A 14,776-nucleotide genomic window follows, 5' to 3' on the forward strand; every position below is an offset into this window, starting at 1 on the left:
ATTGCGTATATCATTTTGGTATGATTTTTGATACAGGTTTATTTCTTTTTTAATAATTCTCAAGCAGCCTCACCTGGTTATTAATGTTCCACAGGTAGCAACAGACAAGGACAATGGCATCTTATTATATAAAGGAGACAATGACCCTTTGGCACTGGAGTTGTACCAAGGACACGTGAGGCTCATCTACGACACGCTGAATTCTCCACCAACCACAGTATACAGGTAAGCAGCAAAGCTTTACCCAAACAGATGATTTCCAAAAAAAATGGAGAGGTAGGACTTTTCGAAGTGATGTGCATGGGAGAAGAACCTTTTATTTTATTTCACTGTATCCCTTTTATTTATGTAATTAGATAAGAAAATCAGAATAAAGGCTTAGATGGAGGCTGCCTGGTTAAAAATTGGCATTTATTGGCAATACTAGTGATAGTGTCCTACTGTGATTGCAAAACAATACTGTGTTTTCTCATCTACTTGAAAGATTTAGTTTCTTGTGAATGTTGACCTTGAAATAATTCCAAATAATCAGTTTCTTTGATGTTGGTATTTAGCATTAATCTACTGTACCAAGACAGAGCAGTGACTGTGCAACTGCAGGATTAGGCTGTGTCAAATAGAAGGAGAAGGGCTGAATTCCTCTAGGGGGTGAATGTTTTCAGCAGAATTCTTACCGTATCAGTAGTAACTACACGAACCGTGAAAAAGCAAAGATTACAAAGGTAAACTGAAAGTCAAATCACCCTACAGACACTTGGCTTTTGGGGACAGCAAACCCACGGATTTTATTCATTAGTCACGAGAAGGAAAAGCAAATGTAAAAGAGAAACCCAGGCACAGAGGTGTTGCCCTAGGAATGAGATGTGCCAGTCTTGTCGTCCACTGTTCCTTTAGCAGTCCTCTCTCCTCGAGTTAACTCCCTTCGGATTTAAGCCCCGTTGCTCCAGTTTGTTCTATGTAAACGTGCAGTTGTTACTACATAGCGTCCTTTCAGGTTCAGAGCAGTTTCGTGGCATTGTGTGTGGCAAAAAGCTGGATTTCCCAGCCCACCTCGCTCTTCAAGGGAAAGCATCCTTTTAGAGGCAGTGAAAGGATGCCTCACGAGCCAGAACGTGCTGTGGCCTTTTTCTGGGCAGTTTTGTCAGCACCTGATAGAAATTGAGTCTTCCAGGAGGACGGGAGTGATACAGAACTTTCTTTAGAGGGAATGGTGACTTATTTAAGAAAATAAGAAAATCCATCCTCTATAAAATGAAACTGGATAATAGCAGTGCAGAGATGTCACCAGGTAGAGTAATGGCTTGTCCACTGTAGGACTGAAGAAAGTAGTTAGTTAGTGATTTTCACCAGCTGGAGAGATGTGAAAAAATTCTCTGTGCGTGGCTGCTAATCCTAATTGATTTCATGTTAGAGCAAAGCTGAAGCTGTTTAACGGTTTTATGCCATTAATTAGAACATAGGGGAAAACACAGTGTGTGTGGGCAGCGCAGGGGGTGATGGATTGGTGTGGATGCTCGCTCCCCATTGTTCAGGGCAGAGTGGTGTGGCGACAAGAGCTGTTGCCATCATCGCAGCAACACTTTATGGATCTGCTGCCTTCTGGCAAAGTAGCCAGAGGTGGCAAGCAGCAGTGTCCTCATTATTCTTGCGCCCTTCATATTGATCAAGGAGGAGGTCTCCATTCAGACTGACATCTCATTACCATAAGATTAATGGTCTGTTCACTGCATTTTGTACTGTGTGATCTGTTGAGATGGGAAAGAAGCTGCTTAATACGATGCCCTTTCTAAAATGTCACTCTAATCTTTTATTAGTTTAAGGAGTGGAGCAAAATGGGATTAGCATGGAGCTTGATGAGAAAAGATTAGGTTGATTGAGCAAAACTGCATCTAAAGAATGTCAAAAAGGGCCTCTAAATAGATTGAAAGACTTGTTTTCCTTAAGGGCCGCAGAAGGGGAAGGAAACCTGCTTCTCTTCTTACAGTCATAGGATTTAAGGGTAGAAGGCGTGAGTGGATCTGGTCTGACCTCGCTATATATACGGTTTGACTTTTAGCTAAGGCATAAGAGCTCTGTTTGGCTAAGACATGACTTCCAGTTTGGCACTGAGGTAAACACCAAATAATGGAAAATCCCTCATTTCCTTTAGTAGCTTGAACAACAGTCAGTCATTTCCATTATTCAGGCATGGGCCATAAGTTGTGTCACTAATACCTTGTTGATGTTTTTGAGGCTTTCTCTGGGGAAGTTGAGGTGTTTTTATATCTGGTACTGGCTCTCATGAGTTTATCCATACTTCTAATTGTGTACTTTTAATCCTAACTTGCATTTTGATGAAGTTAATAGCTGATTCAGTGTGATGCATTTGGCCTTATCCTTAAGAATTTGGGGAACTCTTTTCTGCAACTTCTACAATTTTTCATTAAAAATAAGTTTGCTAGGAGAACCTGAAACATTCAACACTTAGTCTCAACCATTGGTTTGCCTTCTCTATTGCCTTTTCTTCTCCTTGCTGTCTTGTTTCGATGCCTCATTTAAATCTCAGTCTCAGCAGAAGTGAACTGTTTGCCTTTGAAAGCTCTATTGCAAGACTATTAGATTAATTTTCACGGGCAATATCAGGCACTGCTATCCTCCAAGGGGGTCCACTTCTTGGAAAGAGAGCTTTGGCTCTTGTTTTCCCTAAGAAGAGTCTGCCAAAAGAGGAGGAGGCCTTAAAATACTGCCTAGTGGGAGCCGTGCCAGCTACAACTGCAGGAAATCTGTAATTGACCTGGTCCTGTGCTGTAACGGAGATATTTTGCTGGCTATTTCAGGGACTCTCATGATGGGATGTCGGAAGTCATTGGCAGGCTACGTAATCTGTAATTCTTCATCCGAATCTCCATGCTAAGATTTATTAATAGTACTTAGGAACCGTAAAATTAGCAAAGTTCTTGGCTAATAGAGGTAATATCCTGTAGGGATAAGATAAAACCTGTAATCAGACAGGTTTGGAAGCCAGCAGCAAATAAGGTGTACTTGGGGGTAGATTTCAGTCCCATTCAGCAGAAGGGTGCTGGAAGGATGAAGTGTGCAGTGTGTTACGTTGCAAACCTCTCCCCCAGCCCTTTATTGTAGAGCCAGGGCGCAGGTTTGTACCAGAAACAAGGAGGGTGCCGCGTATTCTGCGGGTGACCTCACTGTGACAACTGTCCTAGGAGACCAAGGGCAGGATGTGGCATCAGAGCGGATTGCAGGCATGCTGGGAAAGAGCAATTCATTTTATCTCCCCTGTGGTGCTTTAAATCAGATCTCTGGCTCTTGGGGTGGACCCGTTACGGTACCTTTAGTTGCTCCTTTCGGCAGATTTAATTAGAACTGCAACACAAAGTTAGTCTGGAAAAGCCCAAGATTAACTCGCTGTACGTTCAGGTTTGTTTTACATGTACTCGTTCCTATGGTATGTTTGGATAGAAAGGTTAAAGTTAACATTGGATTTTTCTTTCCTTCTAGTCAGATAAAGGTCATCAAATGTCCAATGGAAAAGACTACCTATAATACATTGTCGTTTATCATCAAGTTAGAAAGGAATACAAGTTAATGCCTGAATATGCAATGATTGAACTTGCCCTTTTAAAAGAAAAGCCAACAGGTCTGTGATTGGAACTGCTTATTTGCACACCGTAGAATAATGGTTTCCTGGATAGTACACATGTTATAGAAGATCCATTTTTGAAGTAGGATTCCTATTTGTTGGGATTTTTTTATCCCATTTAATATTCTATAAATGCACAAATGAGAAGAGAAATCTGTCTCCGAGTGCTTTAGTGACCTCCTGTTTTCTGCACTGGGAGAGTTACTCTTCAATGCCATGACAGTGCCTTGTACTGAGCCAACAGAGGGCTCTTGAAATAAAGTAAACCTTTTTACAGCTACTCTAATTCAATGATACCAACCGATGAGGAATGTGCTGCTTTTATTTACCACCATGGTCCAATTGTTAAAAGTTTGGATTAATAAAGAGCACGTAATTCTGTAGTTTCGCCGTTCAGCTGTTGATACCAGTATCTGTTTAACTGTATTCCACAGGGAAAGCTTTCTATTTTCATTCTTTTTCCCTACATGTATTCCTTGAACCAGAGATAAGACCTTATTTATTTTTTTTCAGATAGGTTTTATACTACCACACACCCTATTGATTTGGATGCTAAATTAATCCTTACTGGTAAAACAGAAAATCAAAATTTGACACAAACCACTAATGTAATTCCCCCAGAGTTCCCAGATTGCCATGTTGAGTACAGGCTGTCATATCTGGTAACGAGCAAGATGCAGACGTCATTAGTGTAAAATCATATGTTTTCATGCAGGCTTCCTGACGGCAGTGAAAAAGGAGGCAGTTAGGAAAACATAAGAATTAATTGGTTTTGTCTTTCTGCAGAGCCTACATCCAAGTTACATTATAATTCTTTCTAAACGTATCCTTGCATAATCTGTTTTCAAAAATGCTACATCATTAAAAATATTTCTCATAGATCGTATCATGCAGTTCTCATGGTCTGGCTAATTCTTGCATAGCATAGACAGATGTTCTTATGGTTAAAGGAAAGGGCCTGAAATGAGGGAAGCTTAAATTCTCACTGTATCTGCCTCGTATGTGATGGCTGGGGGATGACAAATTAAATCTGGTTCTCTGTGCACAAAAAGTACAGAAATGCAAAAAAAAATGAAAAACTGTTTCAGTAATGCGTTGCGCATCTCTGGAGCGTGTGGTTCCTCCTCCCTTCTCCCTCCAGGCTGTGGAGCAGCACAAGGCTGTGACCCCAGCAGCATCTGCAAACTCTCCGAGCTGTTCCACATCACTCAGCCTCTGCCCGTGGTGGCTGGAGCCCGAGGAACAGCCCATGTGGCCACCAGCACTCGTTGTCCAACAGCAGGTCTCTGGCCATGCCCTTGGTAGCCCTCAAGGATTTTGGTCCTCTACCCAGATTTCATAGGCTTCTCCATGATTCTGTTGCTGAGATTGAACAGGCGCTTCGGTGATGGAAGCAACTTCCACACCTTCCAAAGATACAGGAGATGAGATTTTTGTGTAGTCGCCTCTCTTTACGTGCAATTGCTTATCTGTAGAAAAGCCTGCGAGGCTTCACCGTTAATTTACTGCCTTCAAGGGAAGAATGTGCTGAAGTAGTGAAAGCCTTAATTATTCATAGGATCATTATTAGGGCTTGTCAAACCCGGTTTTTAGCAGAAGTCTCTTTGCAGAGCTCACTGCATGACTGGTGCTTTCATTCCTAATACCTTCATAGTCTGCAGCTTGTGCTGTGCCTCTCCCTGGTGGGATTCCTGTTTGATACTTCTGGAAGGTCTCTAAACAGACTGTTTCTCAGAGATTTCTATGAGATATCACTGAGCTCCTAACAATCCCATGTATTAGCAATTCATTTTATTCTCTCCATCACACACACTTATTTTTTCAGATGCTTCTTAGGGATTTTGCATGAAATATAATGAAAGAAACCAGTATTAATCTCTGACCTGCACAGTAAAAGTTGTAAAATTTGAATGTTCTTATACATCTTGCATGAGGCAGGCAAAGGACAGATGAATTATTTTTTGCCTTTCTAAAGGGCTCTGGTGTATTTGAATGGGACAAAAAAGACAAGTGTGTGAGTTCTTGTCAAATTACAAACACTGCATTTCCCTAGGTTTTCTTGGATTTTTGTGCAGTAGAACAGTGAAAATGTAGGGCCAAGACCTTAAAATGTCATCCAACTTTTATCATTAGGCTTAGAATCAAATATTTGCGTTCCTGAAATTCAGAAACTCTCTTCTGCTGAGATGAAGCTTAAGAAGGGTAAAGTTTTGTCCTTCAGCTGCCTGAGGACTTAGCAGGCAAAATCTTGTTAATCTGAATTAATTTTTGTTCTTTCTAAATCTCCACAGTGTCTCTCACAAGAATGACAGTTTCTCATCTCTCCTCTTTCTCCTTGCCTCTGCCCAGCTCATTCTCTTCAGTGTAATATTTGAGTGGCCAGAAACATTGTACTGCAGTCGCACAGCTTTATTTCTAACCTTACCCATCTGTGTAGGGTGTTTCAGAGGGAGAGGTTTTATCTGAGGAAGGCAAAACCTTTCACAAAGCAAGTCGGCGTTGACGTGTCTGTGTACCACATATGGAAAGTTAGGAACAGGTCATCTAAAGCCACTCGCCCTGGCAGAAATGGAGTTACATTCTTGGAGGTCTCAGGGCACTTTGTTCAGCCCAAAATCTGGGGCTGTCAGTGGAAGCTGCTCTTGGATCATAGAATCATAGAATAGTTTGAGTTGGAAGGGACCTTAAAGATCATCCAGTTCCAACCCCCCTGCCATGGGCAGGGACACCTCCTGCTGGATCAGGCTGCCCAAGGCCCATCCAACCTGGCCTTGAACACCTCCAGGGATGGGGCAGCCACAGCTTCTCTGGGCAACCTGGGCCAGTGCCTCACCACTGTCTTGGTGTGTGGCTTTGCCTTTTCCTCGGCACTCAACATGAATCCTGGAGAACTTACCCCACACTCTGTGAAGGCAATAATCTCAATAGCTGTTCCTCTGCCACAAAGGTTTTCATGCCATTTTGACTAACTCTTTCAATTAACTTGTAGTATGACCACTTGAAGTAAAGCAGAGATGTTAGTTGTATCCTTTTGATTAGGAATGTGGCCATCTCCACCATCGCTGTCACCTTTATCGCTGCTTTGAAAAAAACAGAATACTGCTGCAGACCCAAATCAACTTCAAACAGGTGGCAGGAGCCAGTCCTACTCCTCTCAAATCACGTTTTCCACAGACTCTGCTAGCTTTGATGCATAGACAACATATGAGAAGATCGTTAGTAGCCTGAGTATTTGTTAAGCAAGTTGATTTGATGTTGTTTTCTGAAACAGCCCCCCATGAGCTGGTCTGCACCCTGTCGCTTTAGTCACTGCCTGCCTGCCCTCTGCACGGCCCCAGCTTTGTTATCCGGCAGCTCCCTCCCAGCTGAAGGGGACACAATGGAAGCTGGAGCAGATATGCTGGGTCCATCCCTGCTGGTTGCTTTGTTGATCAGCAGCGTTCTAGGAAGTGCTGCACGAAGCAGAGGAGTGCAGTACACACATATACTTATAACCTCAGTGCATTAATATTATAATGCTGTTTTCCATCAGCACAGAATGATAATAAAAATATAAAGAAGTCAGCAAGATGCTGGTATTAATCCCAAGAAGAAATGAGAGGTGATGAGATGGGGATGGTTCATAACTGAACAAGAGGGAAGGGACGGGACACACCACCCAAAATGAATTATTGCATTAAAATACCTTGAGTCTGGCCTCTAGTTAGAGTCTCAGTTCACAGCACACTGGCCCTACGCAGCTCCTCCCTCTCTCCTGACTGTATTGGACACCTCAGAAGATTGCACCTAAAGGTGGAAAGCAAATCTTTCACAGTTATGACATTTTACTTTGCAGTGGAGAGTGTTTGCCATTCAACAGTATTCTCAAGAGCATCAAGAAGGGAAGTGTTTGCTCTTGGAAGCTTGCTGAACTCTAGAAGTATCTCAGTGCCTTGCAGGCACTTGCTGGTTTTCATGTTCAAAGTAGTCTTGGGTTTATGTAAAAAATTAATGGTGAAGCCAAAAGTTGTTTTTTACAGTGATTTGACTATGATTAAAAATAATATAAGCTCTATCATGAAAAGAAAATTGCTACTGAAAATGCAGAAACTCGCATTATAAATGAAGATTTCCCCGTTTGTTAAAGTCAGTAGCTGGGTTGAATTTTAGCCACCTCAGCTCAAGCCTTAAAAGCCTGCTTAGCCCAACCAAAAGTAATTGTAAAATAAGAACTATTTCTGCTACTTCACAGCAGATAACCTGATTTAGTCATCAGTTGTTCCATAACTTGGCCTCACTGTTTCTTCTAACGAGAGTATCAGTGAAACCCTGACAGTGGTCCTGGCGGCTCCTGAGCCTTCATAAACTAGTGTGGATGTTAGTCCACCTCCTGAGGACTCCATTTGGTTTCTGCCTATTGGAAACACAGTATTGTGCTTGGACCCCCTCTCCAGTCCCTAACTGGGAGAGAGGTGTGCATGGGTATTTTAAAAGGTATTTTCTTGCTATAGCACAGGTTGTTAGTGCAACAGTGCCAATTTGTTTAATAGAGGTTACATCAGAGAAAGATTGAAGTACTCTCATAACACACAATGCTGGAATAAACCTAATGATAGTCAAAATGACTTAATAAACTTCCTTTGAACTGATGTCTGGCACATGTCTTGAATTGGGACATTTTTGCCTTGCAACAAAATGTAGCAAGCTCATATAACATGTTTATTTTTTTCTGCTTATAAATTCCTTGTAAACATGACGACTAACGTGAAGCTTAGATGTGCACCATGTGGGACAGATTTACATCCCATTCATAGCAAGCGCCAGGCTCTGGATTCAGCCGATGCAGTCTGTTCACGGAACTGGCACCGAGGGGGATCACAGGGATGCGGCACAGCTCTGTGCACAAATATTTCAGTGCTGCTTCCGCAGACGGAGCTGTGACCCACACCTCTGCCCCCGCCTGCGTGCCCAGTGCTGCTGGGACAGGTGGGCAGGGCAGCTGCTAAGCTGGTTCTCAGATAGCCACAGGGCTCGTTTATTCTTGTGGAAGGAGAGGCTGCAACTGTAGGTGCGTTGGTACAGGTGAGGTGGAAACAATTTCATTTCCTGACTGAGTATCAGGTTTGTAAACAGACACAGCTTTTTTTCTCTTGAGGCTTAGCTTCCAATCTCATACAAACCCCATCATTCTCTGTCTGCCATTCTAATCAGAAGCACTTTTAATTGTATTCTGTAGCAACCCTGATCCCTGCTGCTAAACAGCAGACACCATCATATGTTCCAGACCTGAAAACAGGGATAAATGATGTAAAGTATCCCCTCTGATGGAATGGCTCTGTGAAGACACGTGCTGGATGGATTCGTGAGGAACTGGGATGAGATACCTGGTTGAATGGCAGAGCTGTGTGCGGTAGCGCTTGACACCAGCACTGAAAAGTGAACGCAGGCACCCTGCTCTGCTCTGAGCGCTGGCGGGGTGAGGGCTGTGCTGCTGCAGACCCCAGTGTGTGCCACATGCCTGTCCCTGCGCCGGGGGGACACAACACTTGGCCCTGTTGCTGCCCCGCTGCTCGCCCAGGGCTTGCCTTCCTCTGTGCAGGCTCATTTTTTTAAGGGTAACTGTTTTAATGAGTCCCAATAGCATTGCAGAACCTCTCAGTGGTTGGTTTTGCATTCTGTATTTACTGGGTTTGTTATTTTATATGAGGCATGTTACAGTAAAAACACCCAAGATGCAATAGCTCGTGGCGCTGCAGCTCGCTGCATGCTGTGACGGACACGTGCGTTCTACTGGAGCGGGATGGGAAGGCACTAACATCGCGACCTGTCATTCAGGAGGGGCTTTGGACTGGGGGAGTTCATTCAAGCTATTTTTATTGCCCTTATGCTTGCGTTTAACAAATTCTGAGAGACGTGATGATCCTGCAGGAGAGCGGAGCAGCTTGGGCTGCCCAGCAGTGGGGCTGGAGGGGGGCGACAGGGACACTGCGAGGAGTGCTTACCCTGACCACTGCTTAGTCGGCTTACGGAGCCGACTGTTGTATAAATAGTTGAGGGGTCAGCATTGTGTTAACTGCATGCTGCAGGGGTACAAAAAGGTCCCTGCTTTTCTCTTAGAAGGCCGGGAATACAATAACTTTGGCTGTTGGCGGGGGTGCTGCAGGAATTGAATTATGACTGGAAATCAGATCTGCAGAGCCTGGCCAAACGATCATTAAGGGAGATACAGTAATCAGCTGCCAGTGTTTAAGGGCAGTAAACACCAAGAAGAGAAAGGTGGTTTGTTTGGGTGGTCTACAGAGCTGTAAGCAGGGGAAAAGGTATAAAACCAAGCAAATGCAAATGGAGGTATCAAGGAAAAAAATCTGAATGTGAGCACTCTCGGCCCAGGAGACCTAAAGCTCAACTCATGTAAAACAGGACTGAACATAACAAATGAGAGTATATTTTAAGCTGAAAGTTAACTTGAGTGCTTTAATATATCTCTTTCACCTCTTATTTCCCTAGCCTTGTGTTTCATTAGCATTTTTCTTACTTTTTCCTCCACATGTGGTTTTTATTTGGCTTCTGAAGATGATGGTGCTCTACGTGACGTGTTACTGTAGAGGTAGCTCTACCACTATTCCAATTATGATTTTTCCTTTGTTGCCATGGAGAAGTTTAAATCTATTTTAGGCCAAGGACTGATTGTAACTGGAACAAGGGCGGCAGTTAGCTGTAACGTGGAAAGGTGACAAACCACCACCACTGACACCTGCAGTCAGCCTGGCACTGTAGGAGTTTCACAGCTCCCAAATTGCTAACATCTCAGTGGAGTTCCCTACAGCTCTCACCTTGTTTTTCTTGATTTTGGTACCTCTTCCCTGGTGCCTGCTCTTCCTATGTATTTGTAAGCTCCATAAGCTCCTTTGGACATGGATTTCTACTTATTCCCTTTCAAAGTCTGTCTAAGTTCAGTGTTCCCCGTGGACTTTGCTCCCCAGTCACTTACCATCCTTGTGTTTTCTCTGTCCTGCACTTCAAATGAGGCATGTCCCCATTAAGGCAGAGGTCAGGAAAATCTGGAGACTGTAGCTAATGAATTGATGTCCTCATTTGCATAACTGATGGTTATGCATTTCCTCAGTGACATGGTTTGCTGTGATACTTTAAGCTATTTTTGGTTTTGACTTCTCCACCCTGCTGTTTTCTGCTATCTGCACTAAAGGTGTATTACACGTCGGTGAAAAAACCTAACCCCAAAGCCCAAATTTTACAAGTTCAAATTGAATGCTTTAATCCTTTAATGCATTTCTGTTCACTGGCGTATTTATAGTGGCTCAGCTCTAAATCTCTCGTGGGTATTAGAGCAAGGGGAGTCAGATGACAAGACTCAAAGTCCTGTAGAGATTACGAGCGCCATCTGTGAAGCTCTGAGGAGATGAGCCCTCACCAGGCTGCTCGTTGCAGTACAAGAAGCCTTTCCTGGGTCCTGAGGAATCTTTTAGCTTTGTATAAAAGTATTCTTTTGTTTCCTTTTATTGCTTACTTTTTTAGCAAGTGTAGTTTAATTAAATTCCTGAAAATCCTTGCTTACACTTTAACTGTTTACACTTCAAACATAATTCCTCCCTTTTTTTCAACACAAATACATTGTGTACTATATCATATAGCGGTGGCCGAAAACAGTTGGAAGTTGGCTAAAAATTCATGCCTGTCTCTTTTAATAGCTTGCAAAAATCCTCAAAGATGAGACTTGGTTTGTTAGTGCCCCCGAGAAAAGCAGATGGCTCAAATCTATCAGCCCTTTGGCTTCTTCCTTCGGTTCCCTTCCCCTCTCCTTTGCTTCGCTCGGACAGATTATTTCGATGAAACCATCAAGCGTGGTTACGTCCTTTCCAAAAAGGGAGCTGGGGAACAGCAAGGGCGGGTGCGTGGCACGACGAGGACTGTTTCAGGAGCCAACATACCCTGCCCGTACCCTGGCAGTGCCCGGGCAAGGCTGGGGATGCAGCGCTGGGAATTCCAGGCTGGGATGCAGTGCTGGGAATTCCGAGTTTGGTGCTGCTTTGGGATGCAGCACTGGGAATTCCACGATCAGATGCAGTGCTGGGAATTCTAGGCTTGGTGCTGGGTTGAGATGCAGCTCTGGGAATCCGCAGCTGGGATTCAGCATTGGGAATTCCAGGCTGGGATGCAGCACTGAGAATTCTGGGCATGGTGCCTGGCTAGGATGCAGCACTGGAAATTCCAGGCTGGGATGCAGAGCTGGGAATTCCAGACTTGGTGCTGGGTTGGGATGCAGCGCTGGGTACTCTGGGCTTGGTGCTGAGTTGGGATGCAATGCTGGGAATTCCAGGCTGCGATGCAACACTAGGAATTCCGGGCTTGGTGCTGGGTTGGGATGCAGTGCTGGGAATCCTAGGTGTGGTGCCCAGCTGGGATGCAGCATTGGGAATTCCAGGCTGGGATGCAGCGCTGAGAATTCTGGGCATGGTACCTGGCTAGGATGCAGTGCTGGCAATTCTGGACTGGCATGCAGTGCTGGGAATTCCGGACTTGGTGCTAGTTTGGGATGCAGTGCTGGGAATTCCAGGCTGGGATGCAGCACTGGGAATTCCGGGCTTGGTGCTAGTTTGGGGTGCAGCACTGGGAATTCTGAGCTGGGATGCCGTGCTGGGAATTCTCGGCTGGGATGCAGCGCTGGGAATTCCGGACTTGGTGCTGGGTTGAGATGCAGCGCTGGGAATTCCGGGCTTGGTGTGGGGTTGGGATGCAGTGCTGGGAATCCTGGGTGTGGTGCCCAGCTGGGATGCAGCATTGGGAATTCCAGGCTGGGATGCAGCGCTGAGAATTCTGGGCATGGTGCCTGGCTAGGATACAGTGCTGGCAATTCCGGGCCGGGATGCAGTGCTGGCAATTCTGGACTTGGTGCTGGGTTGGGATGCAGTGCTGGGAATTCCAGGCTGGGATGCAGCACTGGGAATTCTGGGCTTGGTGCTAGTTTTGGATACAGCACTGGGAATTCTGGGCTTGGTACTAGTTTGGGGTGCAGTGCTGGGAATTCCAGGCTGAGATGCAGCACTGGGAATTCCAGGCTTGATGCTAGTTTGGGATGCAGCGCTGGGAATTCCAGGCTGGGATGCAGCGCTGGGAATTCCAGGCTGGGATGCAGCACTGGGAATTCCAGGCTTGATGCTAGTTTGGGATGCAGCGCTGGGAATTCCAGGCTGGGATGCAGCGCTGGGAATTCCAGGCTGGGATGCAGCACTGGGAATTCTGGGCTTGGTGCTAGTTTTGGATGCAGCGCTGGGAATTCCGGGCTTGGTACTAGTTTGGGGTGCAGTGCTGGGAATTCCAGGCTGAGATGCAGCACTGGGAATTCCAGGCTTGATGCTAGTTTGGGATGCAGTGCTGGGAATTCCAGACTTGGTGCTGGGTTGGGATGCAGCGCTGGGAATTCTAGGCTGGGTTGCAGCACTGGGAATTCTGGGCTTGGTGTTAGTTTGGGATGCAGCGCTGGGAATCCTGGGCTGGGATGCAGCGCTGGGAATTCCGGGCTTGGTGCTAGTTTGGGATGCAGCGCTGGGAATGCAGGCTGGGATGCAGCGCTGGGTACCGGTCTGGGATGCAGCGCTCGGTGATGCTCTGCCGCCCTCTGCCGCCGCGGCCCCCGCCGTGTGCGCTCCTCGGGGTTCCTGCCTCAATCCCTGCTCCCCAGTTCTCTGCCTGTCTCTGTCCGGCAGGATGGAGCTCAGGGGCTGCCGAGGAAAGCCACGGAATGCCTGGCTCCGGGGCAGGTAGGGACACCCCGCAGGCTGGCTCAGGAGAAGCGCGGTCAGACCACCTGATCCCCAATAAGAATTCAATTAAGATTTTAATAAACCCCTTGGAGAGAGCTGGGTCACGAAGAGGCCCCTTGGAAAAAAGCCAAGCGCAGCAAGTTTGTGCTGCGAGCTGCGTTGCGCTGCGCTGCTCGGCGTCTGTGGCTTTCTTCCCTTCATCCCCAGCCAAGCCACTGTCTCCAGCTGTCTCAGACGATTGCTGAGTCTCCTAAAGGCCCATCTACACAAGAGGCTCCGAGGGAGAGTTCACGGAGCATTTCTCTCACCACTGGTTTCTCCCCCAGCGTTGTCTCCATCTCTCCCAAAATCTGAAGGCATCTTTAACGGCTTTCTGTCAGCAACAGCAATAAGTGCTTTAACACAAGTATCTGCTGGCTGGGGATGTCCTGACATCCTGGCTGTCCGCATCCAGCTTTTCCATCATGTGTTTGCATCTTCTCCAAAAGCAAGTGAGGGCTTTGCCTGTTTTGACTTGGTCTGCTTTAGAAAACTGCGGTGTTGGGTGATGGCTGTAAATTACTTTGTTTCTCCAAGTCCAGGCACAGATTATTTTAATTCAGAGTTAAAAAGTGAACGAGTTGGAACGGAGTAATATTCATCCACCTGTACCTACAGACAGGGACGTCTCACTCCTTTTCCAGCAGAAATACCAGCCCGAGGGTGCTGCAAGGCGTGAGCACCACGTAGGGCAGCTGCTTCCAGCACCAGAACACACAGAGTTTTGTTTGCCTGCTCATCAAGGCATAATCTGGAAAAAGCGCCCACCGAGGAGGAGGAGGTGATTAATGCCTGTAAAATCCTGGCCCAGGGAAGAGCGAGCCCTGCCAGACGTGATAATGCTGTCCTCTGACAAATGGCCACGGCTTGGCCTTCTGCAAAGAACGATGTAGCTTTGTGCGTTAGCTTCAGATATCGATCCCACCAGGGAAGGAGTCCCTGCCGTCCAGCCATCCATCCCACCTCCTCACTGTTCAGCTGTCGGAGCCGGTGGCTTTGGCCAGACTTCTTCCTTTCACTGGCGTTTTTGCAGAGACTGACAAATACGAATCTGCATTTCCACTTATCTCACACCTTGCAGCTGGAAGTCCAAGTGCTCTACCCGCATGAAATAAGCGTTGCACCACAACAGCTAGAGATGCAGGGTGCACATGGGGATCACCCAGTCCGCACGTCGTTGTAACACAGCTGTTTCTTGTAACGTGGCAGATACTTAGCAGAATTCAAGGATATCTAAGCAGAAAGTGCGGACCAGCTGTTTTCAAACTTATTGGAGCTGTCAATCCATAAAGTAGTCTGCTAGAGGTGTGGGCCCCAGTACAGGGGACGTGGGGACAGT

The 14,776-nt window shown here is 46.0% G+C and overlaps 1 protein-coding gene across 2 annotated transcripts in view; it reads left to right on the forward strand.

The window, feature by feature from the left end:
• Nucleotides 1-14,776, forward strand: part of SLIT3 (slit guidance ligand 3) — a 518,194-nt gene that overhangs the window by 491,360 nt on the left and 12,058 nt on the right. For both annotated transcript variants that reach the window (XM_009570808.2, XM_054079464.1), the window contains one exon: nucleotides 95-225. In XM_009570808.2, coding sequence (XP_009569103.2) covers nucleotides 95-225 — 131 coding nt within the window. The remainder of the gene's footprint in view (nucleotides 1-94; nucleotides 226-14,776) is intronic.

This window comes from Cuculus canorus, chromosome 14 (genome assembly GCF_017976375.1).
Source record: "Cuculus canorus isolate bCucCan1 chromosome 14, bCucCan1.pri, whole genome shotgun sequence".
In the NCBI taxonomy this organism is placed as follows: domain Eukaryota; kingdom Metazoa; phylum Chordata; class Aves; order Cuculiformes; family Cuculidae; genus Cuculus; species Cuculus canorus.